The 12,180-nt window shown below is 40.0% G+C and overlaps 1 protein-coding gene across 1 annotated transcript in view; it reads right to left on the bottom strand.

Moving 5' to 3' along the window:
- Window positions 1-12,180, bottom strand: part of rpgrip1 (RPGR interacting protein 1) — a 31,783-nt gene that overhangs the window by 13,882 nt on the left and 5,721 nt on the right. The window contains exons 3-22 of the mRNA XM_034165050.1: window positions 11,273-11,326; window positions 11,070-11,187; window positions 10,753-10,958; window positions 8,933-9,035; window positions 7,433-7,570; window positions 7,102-7,207; window positions 6,958-6,981; window positions 6,729-6,875; window positions 5,274-5,347; window positions 4,783-5,003; window positions 3,958-4,034; window positions 3,825-3,875; window positions 3,543-3,722; window positions 3,350-3,467; window positions 3,083-3,246; window positions 2,652-2,997; window positions 1,863-2,023; window positions 1,398-1,633; window positions 541-656; window positions 113-327 (exon numbers count right to left, since the gene is read on the bottom strand). Of these exons, the coding sequence (XP_034020941.1) occupies window positions 113-327; window positions 541-656; window positions 1,398-1,633; window positions 1,863-2,023; window positions 2,652-2,997; window positions 3,083-3,246; window positions 3,350-3,467; window positions 3,543-3,722; window positions 3,825-3,875; window positions 3,958-4,034; window positions 4,783-5,003; window positions 5,274-5,347; window positions 6,729-6,875; window positions 6,958-6,981; window positions 7,102-7,207; window positions 7,433-7,570; window positions 8,933-9,035; window positions 10,753-10,958; window positions 11,070-11,187; window positions 11,273-11,326 (2,855 nt within the window). The remainder of the gene's footprint in view (window positions 1-112; window positions 328-540; window positions 657-1,397; window positions 1,634-1,862; window positions 2,024-2,651; window positions 2,998-3,082; window positions 3,247-3,349; window positions 3,468-3,542; window positions 3,723-3,824; window positions 3,876-3,957; window positions 4,035-4,782; window positions 5,004-5,273; window positions 5,348-6,728; window positions 6,876-6,957; window positions 6,982-7,101; window positions 7,208-7,432; window positions 7,571-8,932; window positions 9,036-10,752; window positions 10,959-11,069; window positions 11,188-11,272; window positions 11,327-12,180) is intronic.

The following is a 12,180-nucleotide window of genomic DNA, read 5'->3' as shown; positions in this document are numbered from 1 at the left end:
TTCAGGTGTTACCAGTTGAAACAATTCAATTAAGTTGGTTCAACTATTGCCTTTTCTAATTTAGGATACATTCACCAGAACATTAATTTCCATCATCGTTCAATAATTTCACCTTTATTCTGGGCTTGGCCACAGGCCTCTGTGTTGCTTCCATGTCCTCTTGCCTCTCCATCATCTCACGGCTTTCCATTATCCTTTCTCGCGTTTCCAAACCTCTTCCCTGACCCATTAGTTCATCTGGTGGTGGTTGGAAAGGGTATTTCCATTTTATAATCACTCTGACCATACCCCGAGGTCCACCAGCTGGATCCCTCAGGACATAGTCACCTGGTGGGACACAAGTCCGCTGATTAAAACATTTTCTAATTGGGTCATTTCTAACACTAAGGTAATGCTAAATGTAAAACAGACAATATTTTAGTAGAATGCAGTCTGATGTGTTCTAAATACTCCACTATCTTAGAAAGTTCTTATTTTAAGATTAAATACATTTAACTACTATAAATGTATGTTTTAACCTATTTGTATTTTCTGTCCTACCTCTGATCTCACGTCCTGTAGCGAGGGCTCGGAGTGGTATTGGGGTCTTGGCCAGGTAGGCTAGTGGTATCTGGTCATCACTGTCGTCAATCACGTACACCCACAAACTGCTGGACCTGGGTGAACGTGTGGTTAAATATCATAATCATACTTTGAATTATATGACTCTAGAGTTGATAAAATCAATATGAAGATCTTTTTGACAGGGATTTCATCTGCACTGTCCCAGTCCACAAATCTATTTATATCTATTTATTTATAATTGGTACCAGGCTTTGCTAGGGAAAAAACCTTTGCCAGACTGGCGTACCATGAAGCCACGGAATCTGGGGCTAAGCATTGCCACCACGTACTTCTTCCTTCCTACCCAGATAATTGTTTATTACAGATAATGGAACAATAAAAACTTACAGCTGAGAACAGTAAAGAAACAACTACAAAGTCCACTGTGGTTTGACTATTCTATCTGACCTATCAAAAAGCATGATTAGGATTAATAATTTAGCGCAGCATGGGGGATACGGCACACACAGATAAATCACCAGACTTATCATATAGGGTTGAAGGTTTTACTGTCATTAAATTAAAATACGACAGAACAATATCTTTCCATAAATCTGCTCTTCTCTGTCAGATTTACCCATCTTCTTTATTGGTCCCACTGTCCATTTTGTAGTATGTCTCCCTTCCTTGACCCATAGTCCACCCCACCATCATGAGAAATAATTCATAACTTTTGCAAACTCTTTGCTAAACAGACAAAGTTACGCCAGGGTTCACATAATCTCCATGGTGGGGCTAAGAATCAGGTATAACAAGTACATTAGCAGAAATGTCTGTTTGCTAGGCTAATATACCTCAGGTAGTGCAGCACATCCGTTGTTATCGCCAGTAGGTAGCTGGTGGCATCGTTGAATACCGGGTTGGCACTGGAATGGATTGTTTGGGAAACATGAGGTGGCAGGTCGTACAATCTGTAAGTCAGGTAGGCATCAGGAAGTAGTCCTGGATAGCGTGAACTCAGGCTCATGCAACGCTCCAACACGACCACCAGTTCATTTGGTATCCCTCCACCGTAGTCATGAATCCTTTGCTGTAAATCATGTCACAAAAACATACACAAGTCAGAGGCATCCTGTGAATAATAACTTGAAATGATCTCTGACAGATTGTACAATTGCTTTGGGGAGGCCCAGCAGGATTCTGATGGGTAATGCTAAAATAGGTTTGTTATACAAAGGACAGTTGACACTTATCAAAAATGAAAACCTACAATGTAGAATGAGATGAAGGTTACTCCATCTGTTATTTATTATTATTACCTCATGTCCATTGTCCTGCCACCCGAGAGAAATCGGCACATGACTGCTCTGTTTCATGGTTGTCCTGTCCACTTTTCTCTCCACTACAGTGACCAGGGGGTCTGCAGGTGGGAACAGACGTGCCCAGAAATCCACAACACCAATCATTTCACCCACTGAACCTTTGGGAGAGGGATGCAAAAATTTGTGAAGCTGCCATAGCTGCCACTCAGCCATCTCGTGGGATCTTCCGTACTTTAATTTGGACAAGACTGGACCACAAGCATATAGGCAGCACACCATGACGCCACAACAGAGCAACAGCAGTAGCAATACCGGCCCAACAGTGTGCTCACAACTTATGTTTCCAGCATGAATCTCAGCCGCCCTTCAACAGATATGTCTCATATTAGACGTGATGGTCCTGTATAGGCTGGGCCAGTATATACTTAATTTTTGTTAAGATTGGACAACAACCCTAAAAGTTATTGGAGTTAAAAAAAAACTCAAAGCATTAGCTGTGACTGGGAAGTGATTTGAGAGTGATGACAGAAAACGCAAAAGTTGACAATTCCCACTTTTCTAATCACAGCCACAGAAGCTGATATACACCTCCTTCAGGGTGTGTCTTGGTGGCTTCCCTCACAGTAATTCAGTTTTTGAGAACACATTTACTACAGACTACCATATTGTTTTCATTTCTTAATTATTTATATAAATCAAGTCAGAGACATATCCAGTGACGTAGTAATGTTTGTGTATCTATCCCCTCACTTATCTGAAAAAAAGCTAGCTGTAAAAATGTCTCACCTATGATTTTGACACTTCCATTGATGCATTGTCCTCTCTTCTCAATTGCAGGCATAAGTGACATCATCCCACTCCCGTGGGTCACAAAGCTGACCCCTCCTGAGGCCTGGTGGAGTTCCACATGGAGCCCTGACCCCTGACCTCCCAGCCTGGCCACATCGCTGGCTGTCAGAACGTAGCGGGATGTGAAACTGTAGCTAGGTTGACAGCCTGACGCGAGAGGAGTGGAGTGCACCTCAAAATCAAGGAGGGTGTAAGTGCAAAAAGTCACAAGGTCTTTGCTTCCAGCATCTTGTGAACAGATGCAGCCCATAGCCCTGAGACCTACTGGGGTGAACGTGGCTGCCTTGAAGTACAAAAAGCAACATGCTAATTTAAGGAGCGGTTACATTTTGAAAACTTGGAGATCAAGTGTCTGCTTTGTCTCGAACCTTAAGGTGGATCTCCAACAGCGATTCTCCAGCTCTCAGCTGTGAAAAAGTCATGTCGTCATCAGTGGGTTCTGCCACGTCCTGACCTCCACCGGACCAGATGTACTGCATTGGTATGGTCCGTTTATAGTTAATCGGTCTGTATGCTAGGTCTTGCAACTTGGCTGTTGAGTATAAATAGAAAAAAAAAGGGTGGCTGGATGAAAATTCCATTGTTCAGCTTGTAAATGCTTTACGTAATTACACGAGTAAACATATTGTCCGTACTTTGCAAAGTGTTAATCTCAAGAGCTCTTTTTGACAAAAGCTTGTCTTTCTCTGCCATCCTTTTCCCGCTCTCCTCCCTCTCTCGCTTCAACTTCCAGGTAACTGTTTTCAGTTCTTCCTTGAGGAGGAAACTGAATTAGAACGAACTATCAAAAGATGCAATTCAGTGCTTGACGTAAATTCGTTGGCGTACTCGCAGGTCTTCACTGATTCGGTGCTCCAGCAGCAAAAGGTTTCTGGTCTTCTGTAATTCCAGCACCATCTCAGCCAGCGATGCCTGAGTGTTTTCCAGATCTGGAGATGAGTTGTCCACCTTCCCGTCAGCAGAGAGAAATCGTAGTCTCTCCCTACTCTCCTGCTGCAGCCTGAATGCCTGTAATTGGCGGAAGAGCGTGGAAAAACCCCCATAATGAAGCAGTTGCATAAAGCTGAAGCAATGCATGAATATGCAATGAAGTCTTATGGTAGTCCAGACCTTTATCTGCAGAAGGGTTTCACTCAGATCCTCAACACTCATATCAAAAGCCTAAAAAAAGAGATTACAGAAAGGCTGACAAACTGCCTTTCATTTTAACATGATTAAATTTGGTTAATTCTTTGTGTCGTACCTCTGTGACAGAGTCCAGTTGCTGCTGCAGAGAAGAAACCTGCTCTCGGTGTTGGAGGATCTCCTTTTGTAGATGATCTTGTTTGTCAAACAAGTAAATAAAAACAAACCCAAAACATAAAAACAAAGCACAAGCTATCGAGTTTAAGCGTTTCCATTTTTTCCACAGTTTTATCATAAATTTTGATTTGATAATGGATTTTAAACTCTAAATTGGGGCTGTTTAGCATCCTAGCACAACAGCTACGCCACTGGGGGGCTATTGTAGTACATATTATCATGGTTGGTTGTATTGTTCAGAGAGCATGAGTTTTAAATTGGCCTTGGTGTGTTTTGTTGCAGCAGGAATATTTGTGTATTGATTTTCAGACGGCTAAAAGTTTAGCAATAATAATATTTTTTTTTATCGGACACATATATTTTGTTTGTGTCATTTTAACTTCATTGTGGTGGGGGACAAAATCATGTCCCTTTCCAAATGCTTATGGACCTGAGTGTATCTTTAGCGAGCAGTTTGTCAAAGTCGTTATACAACATCCTGGCCACAAACAAGATCAAATGTACCTACAAGGTTGGTAATCACGTACATAAAACTGGTATCTTGTTTTAAATCTCTGACCAGCACTATTTGTTGTCATCAGATCCAAAATGGCCGCTTACTGCAATGTCATGCTAATCCTGAGAATGGATAGATGGGTAGTGATACAACATATATTAGTTTTTGTTTGGTTGGTTGGTAAATTTACATTTGCTCAATTTGTCAAAATCTAAATTATGAAAAACAAAAAAAAAAACAAAAAAAAAAACAACAACCTGGGACTCCTACCGCTTTCTCGCTTCCTCTCCTTCTCAAGTAGATCCATCTCTTGTCTCAGGTTTGCCTCCTGCTGTTCCACCTTGCGTCTTTCCTCCCTCTCCACTTTCAACATTTCCTCCAGTCTCTGGATGTCCATCTGACAATTTTGTTCTCTTCCATTCCCCCTCTGTTGGTAGGGTCCACTGTCCTTGCACAACTGGCCATTGGGGATTCTTTGGACAGAAAAGGTACTAGAAAAGCCGAAACATGGAAAGAAATAAAGACAATGCTGTAAGACATTGCAGTCATAATTTGCATTGCCAATATTGGCCTATTAAAATTTTATATATCCTGATAATTGTATTTAAATCTGGTTTGCATTTTCATACAGATCATGTGTGATGCCACATTACATTATGGGTAAATGACAAAATACCAAATGGTACTGTGATCTTGTTTCAACTATAGTGGAATTTTAAAGATATTCATTCTATCTTATTGGTTTGTTTTGGAGCCCTTACCTCTCCAGTAGAGTGTTGTAGTTTTCTTTTAGAAGGTCCCTCTCTCCCTCCAGGTCTGAGATTCTGTCCTGGAGCTGAGAGAGGTGTTACCACATTTCTGTATGTTCTCATATTTGTGAAATATCTACCATGTATAGAAAATGCATTATGATGTTCACAAATGTATTTGCCAATAATATGCAGATATTTCATTCAAACTCTAAAATTGAAATAACACATCAACTCAACAGGGAGTATGGTTCAGGTTATGGGGGTGACGACGACCCCTAATTAAGAGTTGAAGAGTTGGACCCCTCCAAAAGAGGTAAAGGCAACAGTTTGAAACATTTTGGTGTCCTGCTTGCCTATAATTGCTGTAAATGTGTATTACAATCTTGCAATATTTATTAATGTTCTCATATTCATTCATATTCTTGTAACATGTTTTCAGACAACCTATCATGGACCATAATATTTCTTTGTGTTAGTTTAACATCTTGTCTGTCTTTCTCATCATTCCAATGGCAAATTTAAGTTCATGGTCCAGCTAAAATTTGCCTTATCCGAGTTTCTGAATGTTAGGTAACTTTAACTAATGCTTCGTAAGGCACCTCTTTTACTTCTCTGTGGTAAAATATGGGGTAAGTATCAAGTGTCCACAAATACTGTTAATGAGTTATCTGTACAAAGGAAATAACAGCACTTGAGACTTCTATCATAGGTACCCCAGAGGACTAAAGACCTGCTTAAATTTAGGGTTGTGTCATTTACATTAATATGCAAATATATGCAACATACAACACTGAAATTTCAGCAGGTCTTCTAGTTCTTTGGGGAAATCTATGGTGTAAGCATCAAGTGTCTGTCATATACTGTTAATGAGTTCATAAACTGTTAATTTTACAGTATTTGCATTTATATACAAACATTTGCAACAAACAACCCTAAGGAGCTCTTTTAGTTCTCTATGGTACCTGTGGTGAAAGTATCATGTACCCACATGCACTGTTAATGAGTTATGTGTCCAAAGGAAATAATTTGCCTTCATGTGTAAAAATGTGCAAAAAACAACCCTAAAATTTAAGCAGGTCTTCTACTTCTCCGGGGTTACCTATAGTGTAAGATTCAAGTGTCCACATATACTGTTAATGAGTTATGTGTCCAAAGGAAATATTTGCATTCATGTGTAAAAATATGCAAAAAACAACCCCAAAATGTAAGCAGCTCTTCTACTTCTCCGGGGTACCTATACTGTAAGATTCAAGTGTCCACATATACTGTTAATGAATTATGTGTACAAAGGAAATAACTTAAATTTTAATCAATATGCAAATATATGCAACAAACAACCCTAAAATAGTAGTAAGTATTTTAGTCCTCTGGGGGATACCTATGATATAAGTCTCAAGTGTTGTTATTGATCACACGGTGTCGCTGCTTTTGAGTGTGTAAAATGTGTGCAGAAAGGTTCCACACCTTCTCCTGTGTCTGCACGGACACAGCGGTGGTGCTCAGCCGTCCCTCCAGCACCAGCACCCGCTGTCTCTCCTGCTTCAGTTCTTCAGTGAGCTCCTCCACCTTCTCCAGCAGAGCTCCTTGACTCTCCCTCAGTGACCTCTGACTCTGGGGAGGAAACGAAGGAGCTGTGATTAATCACACAGCCCAATCTTTGCAATGGTGATGTGTGCTTTCTCCTGACTTTTACCTCCTGCAGCTGATTTTCATACGCCTGCAGAAAAAAGTCAAGCAAACATTACAGCTGCACAGAATATGTAAAAAAAAAAAAAAAAAAAAAAAAAAAAAAAAAAAAGCAGAAGAAGAAGCAGCAGCAACAGGGAATGCGTTTGACCTGCTGGAGGGCGTTGAACTTCTCCTGGGACACCCTCAGGGCAATGCTCTTTTCTGAAAGCTGCTTTTGCAGATGGATCAGATCAACATTCTCTCTGATAGTTATTCTGAAAATAAAATGTTTTCAATCAGGTTATTATTATATGCAATTAAAAAAAATTTAACCAACCTTTGCGCAGTGCTTTACATTCAACAGACATGGGTGAGTTTTAATTGCACTTGAATTATGTACCATTATTCAATTATGCTCATTTAAAAGTATACCTGCACAAATAATGTTTGACCAGTGTAACCCTACCATAGTAGAGTAATATTTGCAGATGTATTTCCACCTGTGTCCGTCAACCTGTTGCCTTCTCATCTCCCTCACAGTTCCTTCCATTTCTCGCTCTCTTTCTTTCAGTGTTTCTCCAAGGGCTTTGACAGTCAGCTCCAGCTCCGCCACCCTCGTCTGTTGACCGTCTGTCACACTGAGGACATGTGCAGGTGGCGCAGGAGGACGGGTGGACGCGGTGCAGAAGGTTCAAAGTGCAGAATGGGAGTTCGGGAGAAAAATGTGTCCAAGGTCAAGAAAAAGAGAATGAGAATATGGCAAAAAAGGCCAAAAAGAAAGAAGATGACACACGTTCAAAAAATTATTCCTTTATATAAAATACTGAGCATCAAGTATGAATATGGATATCATTGTGAAAAAAAAATACATAAACTATTTTAGAATAGTTTAATACCAGTTCAGGATAAATAATAGAAGTTGACTTCATAGTATACATTAATTAAACACAATTAATTAGTAACCATTATATTTATTAGTATTATTTCACTTTTAGTGTAATCTTAAACACTTTGTCTTTCAACTGAAAATCTAATTACATGTAAAAAATATAAAGCTAGTATACTTTTCTGAAGTATACACATATACCAGATAAAAGTATATTCAATAGTACAAATGTTTTTGAAGCACCATATTGGCCCAAATGTAAAACAACCTAGATCTTAAGATGACTTCATATTTTTCAGATGTGTTTTAAAGAAAAAAAAAATACCATCCTATATTTGGGCAACTGGTTCTTTTCATGTTGAACATCAAGTATCTACTGTCATATAAACCCATACTTTCCCAAAACTACCCCAAGTACATATAACATGTACATTAGAATTTTCACTTTAAAAGCATCTAATTTTGAAATAGATGAAACTGAAATAAACTTGTTTTGTACCCTGCAGTAACACTAGAATGCAAGATACTGTATTTATGTTGTGTGCCTGTGTGTGTGTGTGTGTACACATTAACTCAGAAAGAGGTGAGTAAATTTTACCACACAAGGAAGGAGTGTTACTTGGGTGAATGTGTCTGGATGATTATCATTGAGAGCATATCGGTCAAAGGTCAAGGTACGCAAAGACTGCTCGGCTATTTCCCAGGTATTTCTGCAACCAACAGGACTGCAAGTCGACACAAAGCTCATATTAATCACAAAATAATTTGTAATCAAATGGTCACGCTGAGATCATGAAATAACACATCACTATACACAAAAAACTAAAAAATATTCAGTGGATATCTGCCACTAATCAGGCTGGATTAATAAAGTCTGGTGTATAGTTCTTGATAGTACTCCTCCTGTATTTTGAAATAACTGTCACACTCTGCAGTGCAGTATTATGAGCATGCGAAGATTATGCATCACTCCTCCCGTGTGTTTTATTGTGAAGGTTTTGGTTAACTGAGAGATTGTATTTAAGACAGCGGAGTGGAAAAGGACAGCGTGCGAGTGTCAGATCGCCAATTAACGAAGTTTCAGTTTGACTTGCACGAAACAGTTGCCACTTACAGTTTTTCCATTTCTGTTCTGGTGTCTTCCAGTGTAGAGCTGCATTGCGGCGGCGCTGTTTGGGGCGCCCTTCTAACCCCGCCCTCTCCTTCCATACTTTTACCTAACAACCAAAAGATGAGTATTTTTTTCCTTTCTAAAAAGTAGACTTGCATAACTTGCAAAACAGCATTACGCTCTAGTCTGACTGCACACCATTTTAGCATATAAACGCTTGCACATAATTATATTCGAGGTATATCGACAAATGCATTTAATGTGTCATAAATGCACTGCAATGTGAATCATTTAGTCAGCAATTATGAGATGACTTGGGAGAACTATAATTAGGATCACAATAACAGTATTTGTACAGCAATTTCAAAGTGATTGTTAGAAAGTGCATCAATAGAAGAATCATTTAAAATGATTCAAATGAAGAAAAAATTAGTTTTAACTTATAAATATATTAACTGATTTTAGTAGACATAGAATTAAGTTATAGAATGTGCTTAAAACACCATTAACATAGAAATATAATTCATTATTTGCACATGTCTAGTTCAGAAAGAAAACTATGAAGGCCCTATCTTGACAATGTCCAAAGTGTGTATTACAAGTTCATTTGGGCGTGGCCAACTCCGGTTTGGAATAGTGGTTGGTGCCCAGGGGTTTGAATTTGTGTTTATTCTCCCTGTGTCAATGTCACTTTAGTGGATTTAATTAAATTGTGGCATATTCGAAATGGCAATTTGAATATTTCAAATTGTAAGCTATAAATAACGGCACTAATTTCAAATTATGATTCCTCACAACTGAAATAAAGGTCATTTATCAGGACACAGAAGAGATTTACATTTTTGACCGTCAAAATTGAATACTACCTACAACTGACTGTGGCATGCTTGGCACCTTTCTCCGTTGAGGATGTCGAGGATTTATTCATTTTTAGTCTTATGGTAGCAGGGCTGGTACTTTTTGGCTTATGTGCTGCCCTGATCTACCTTAAAATTGGCAAGACGGCAGCATCAAGAACCACAGCCCCTCGCTTGTCCGTGATGATTAACGAGGTTGGCAAGGCTGCGATGACTCTTGAACTCAGACGCAAATTGGATGACCTCTTGGAGCAAATGCGTGCCTTGCAGTTGAAGTTGAAGATTTCAGAGGCCGGTGAATATTCTTAATTCATAATTGGGATTTGGTTGTGCAAGTGGAACTGTTAAAAAGTGCTTTTCACTGCTCAAACCATAACATTACAGGCTTATCAAGCCTGAAGGTCAAATTGCCCGACTGCTTTCCTCCAGAGGAATTGTTTTCGGCCAGGGGAACATTGGCTGTTTCTTATCTCAACTCACAAAGACAATAAACTGCTTCTCACAGGACTGAAGCATGCTCCATTCCCTCTCCCCACCTGCCTCCTATCCCCCATCAACACTCCCCTCTCCGGTGCCTGCTAACGTCACTCCTTTCCCCTTTGGCGGGGGTGGTGCAGTTGTAGCTGCAGCCCCCGTTCTTCCCCCCAAGTTGATGGCGGCGCATCTCAGGGTTGCTGCGTGGCCTTCACCCACTTGCCTCAATTCGGATAACGGACTTCTTCAAACTTAGTGCACATAAACAATGTCAAATGTGTATGTGCTGTCTTTAATTCTGATGTGTGCCATTATTACGGTAAACAAGTAATAATTGTGGACTAATTGTTGTCTGAGGTAACTGGAGTGTAAACATAATTTCTCCACTGTGAGATCAATAAAGTATATCTCATTTCATATCTCAACTAACTGTGGCATCATGACAGCAGCAAACACACACACACACACACACACACACACACACACACACACCTTTGCAAATCTTGCAGTGTGTGCGTCCTCCCAGGTCCACAATGTGCTGCTTAGCCAGGCTAAGTTTGTTTTGCAGCATTTCCTTTTGGCTCTCGAGCTTGGACACGTGGGCTTCCAGCTCCTCAATGGTGTCCTCCATTTCCCTGTCTTTAGCTCCACCTGATCCAGGACTGGCTTGTCGCAGACGCATCAGTCTGGTGCACATCCTGGGGTGTTGGGACAGGTTACACAGTTTACACGTGTTCGTGACACGTACCCATTTCTCACCGAATGGCCAAACGTTGCAGAGGTGTGACTGCGACATGTTGACCTGTCACCTGCGTAGCTTCTGCTCCTGCACACGTGCGTGCTGTCTGAGCATGCTGTTCTCCTCCTGCAACCGGAGACAATGGTCTTCCAGGTGCCCCCTGGGAAAACGAAATATGCGCTGTGGATCTGCGGGATACAAAAATATACTGACTGAGAACATACCTAGGTGAGACCAAATGAATTTGTACAATGTTCAGAAATGTGTGTTTACCTTTTATTTTCATGACCTGGTTCTTCTTCCATGGTTTTGTATCATGCAGAGTATCTAAGGAGACGACAGGAACATTACATACGCCCTGATTTTATCAACAGCTGTCCTTTCAGACAGCTGCTGACGAGCAGATCCATATGTAGATCAAACTACAACGTCCATAATGGTACATTAAACACACATAAAGTACAAAAATACATTACAATATACTGTAAGTGTGTACATCCTGAGCAAAAATCACAATGCAGCCGCTCTGCCCCAGAACTACACTTTGCCAGCTTTTTATATACAACCCCTGTCAAAAATTATGGAATCACCGGCCTCAGAGGATGTTCATTCAGTTGTTTAATTTTGTAGAAAAAAAGCAGATGAAATGGGATTTACATACAGAAAAGCTAAACAAAAGCCATCATTAACACCTAAACAGAAAAAAACAAGGTTACAATGGGCTAAGGAAAAGCATTCGTGGACTGTGGATGACTGGATGAAAGTCATATTCAGTGATGAATCTCGAATCTGCATTGGGCAAGGTGATGATGCTGGAACTTTTGTTTGGTGCCGTTCCAATGAGATTTATAAAGTTGACTGCCTGAAGAGAACATGTAATTTTCCACAGTCATTGATGATATGGGGCTGCATGTCAGGTAAAGGCACTGGGGAGATGCCTGTTATTACATCATCAATAAATGCACAAGTTTCCATTGATTTTTTGGACACTTTTCTTATCCCATCAATTGAAAGGATGTTTGGGGATGATGAAATAATTTTTCAAGATGATAATGCATCTTGCCATAGAGCAAAAACTGTAAAAACATTCCTTGCAAAAAGACACATAGGGTCAATGTCATAGCCTGCAAATAGTCTGGATCTTAATCCAATTGAAAATCTTTGGTGGAAGTTGAAGAAAA

This window comes from Thalassophryne amazonica, chromosome 23 (assembly GCF_902500255.1).
Source record: "Thalassophryne amazonica chromosome 23, fThaAma1.1, whole genome shotgun sequence".
Lineage (NCBI taxonomy): Eukaryota > Metazoa > Chordata > Actinopteri > Batrachoidiformes > Batrachoididae > Thalassophryne > Thalassophryne amazonica.
This window is presented reverse-complemented; position numbering and strand designations above follow the sequence as displayed.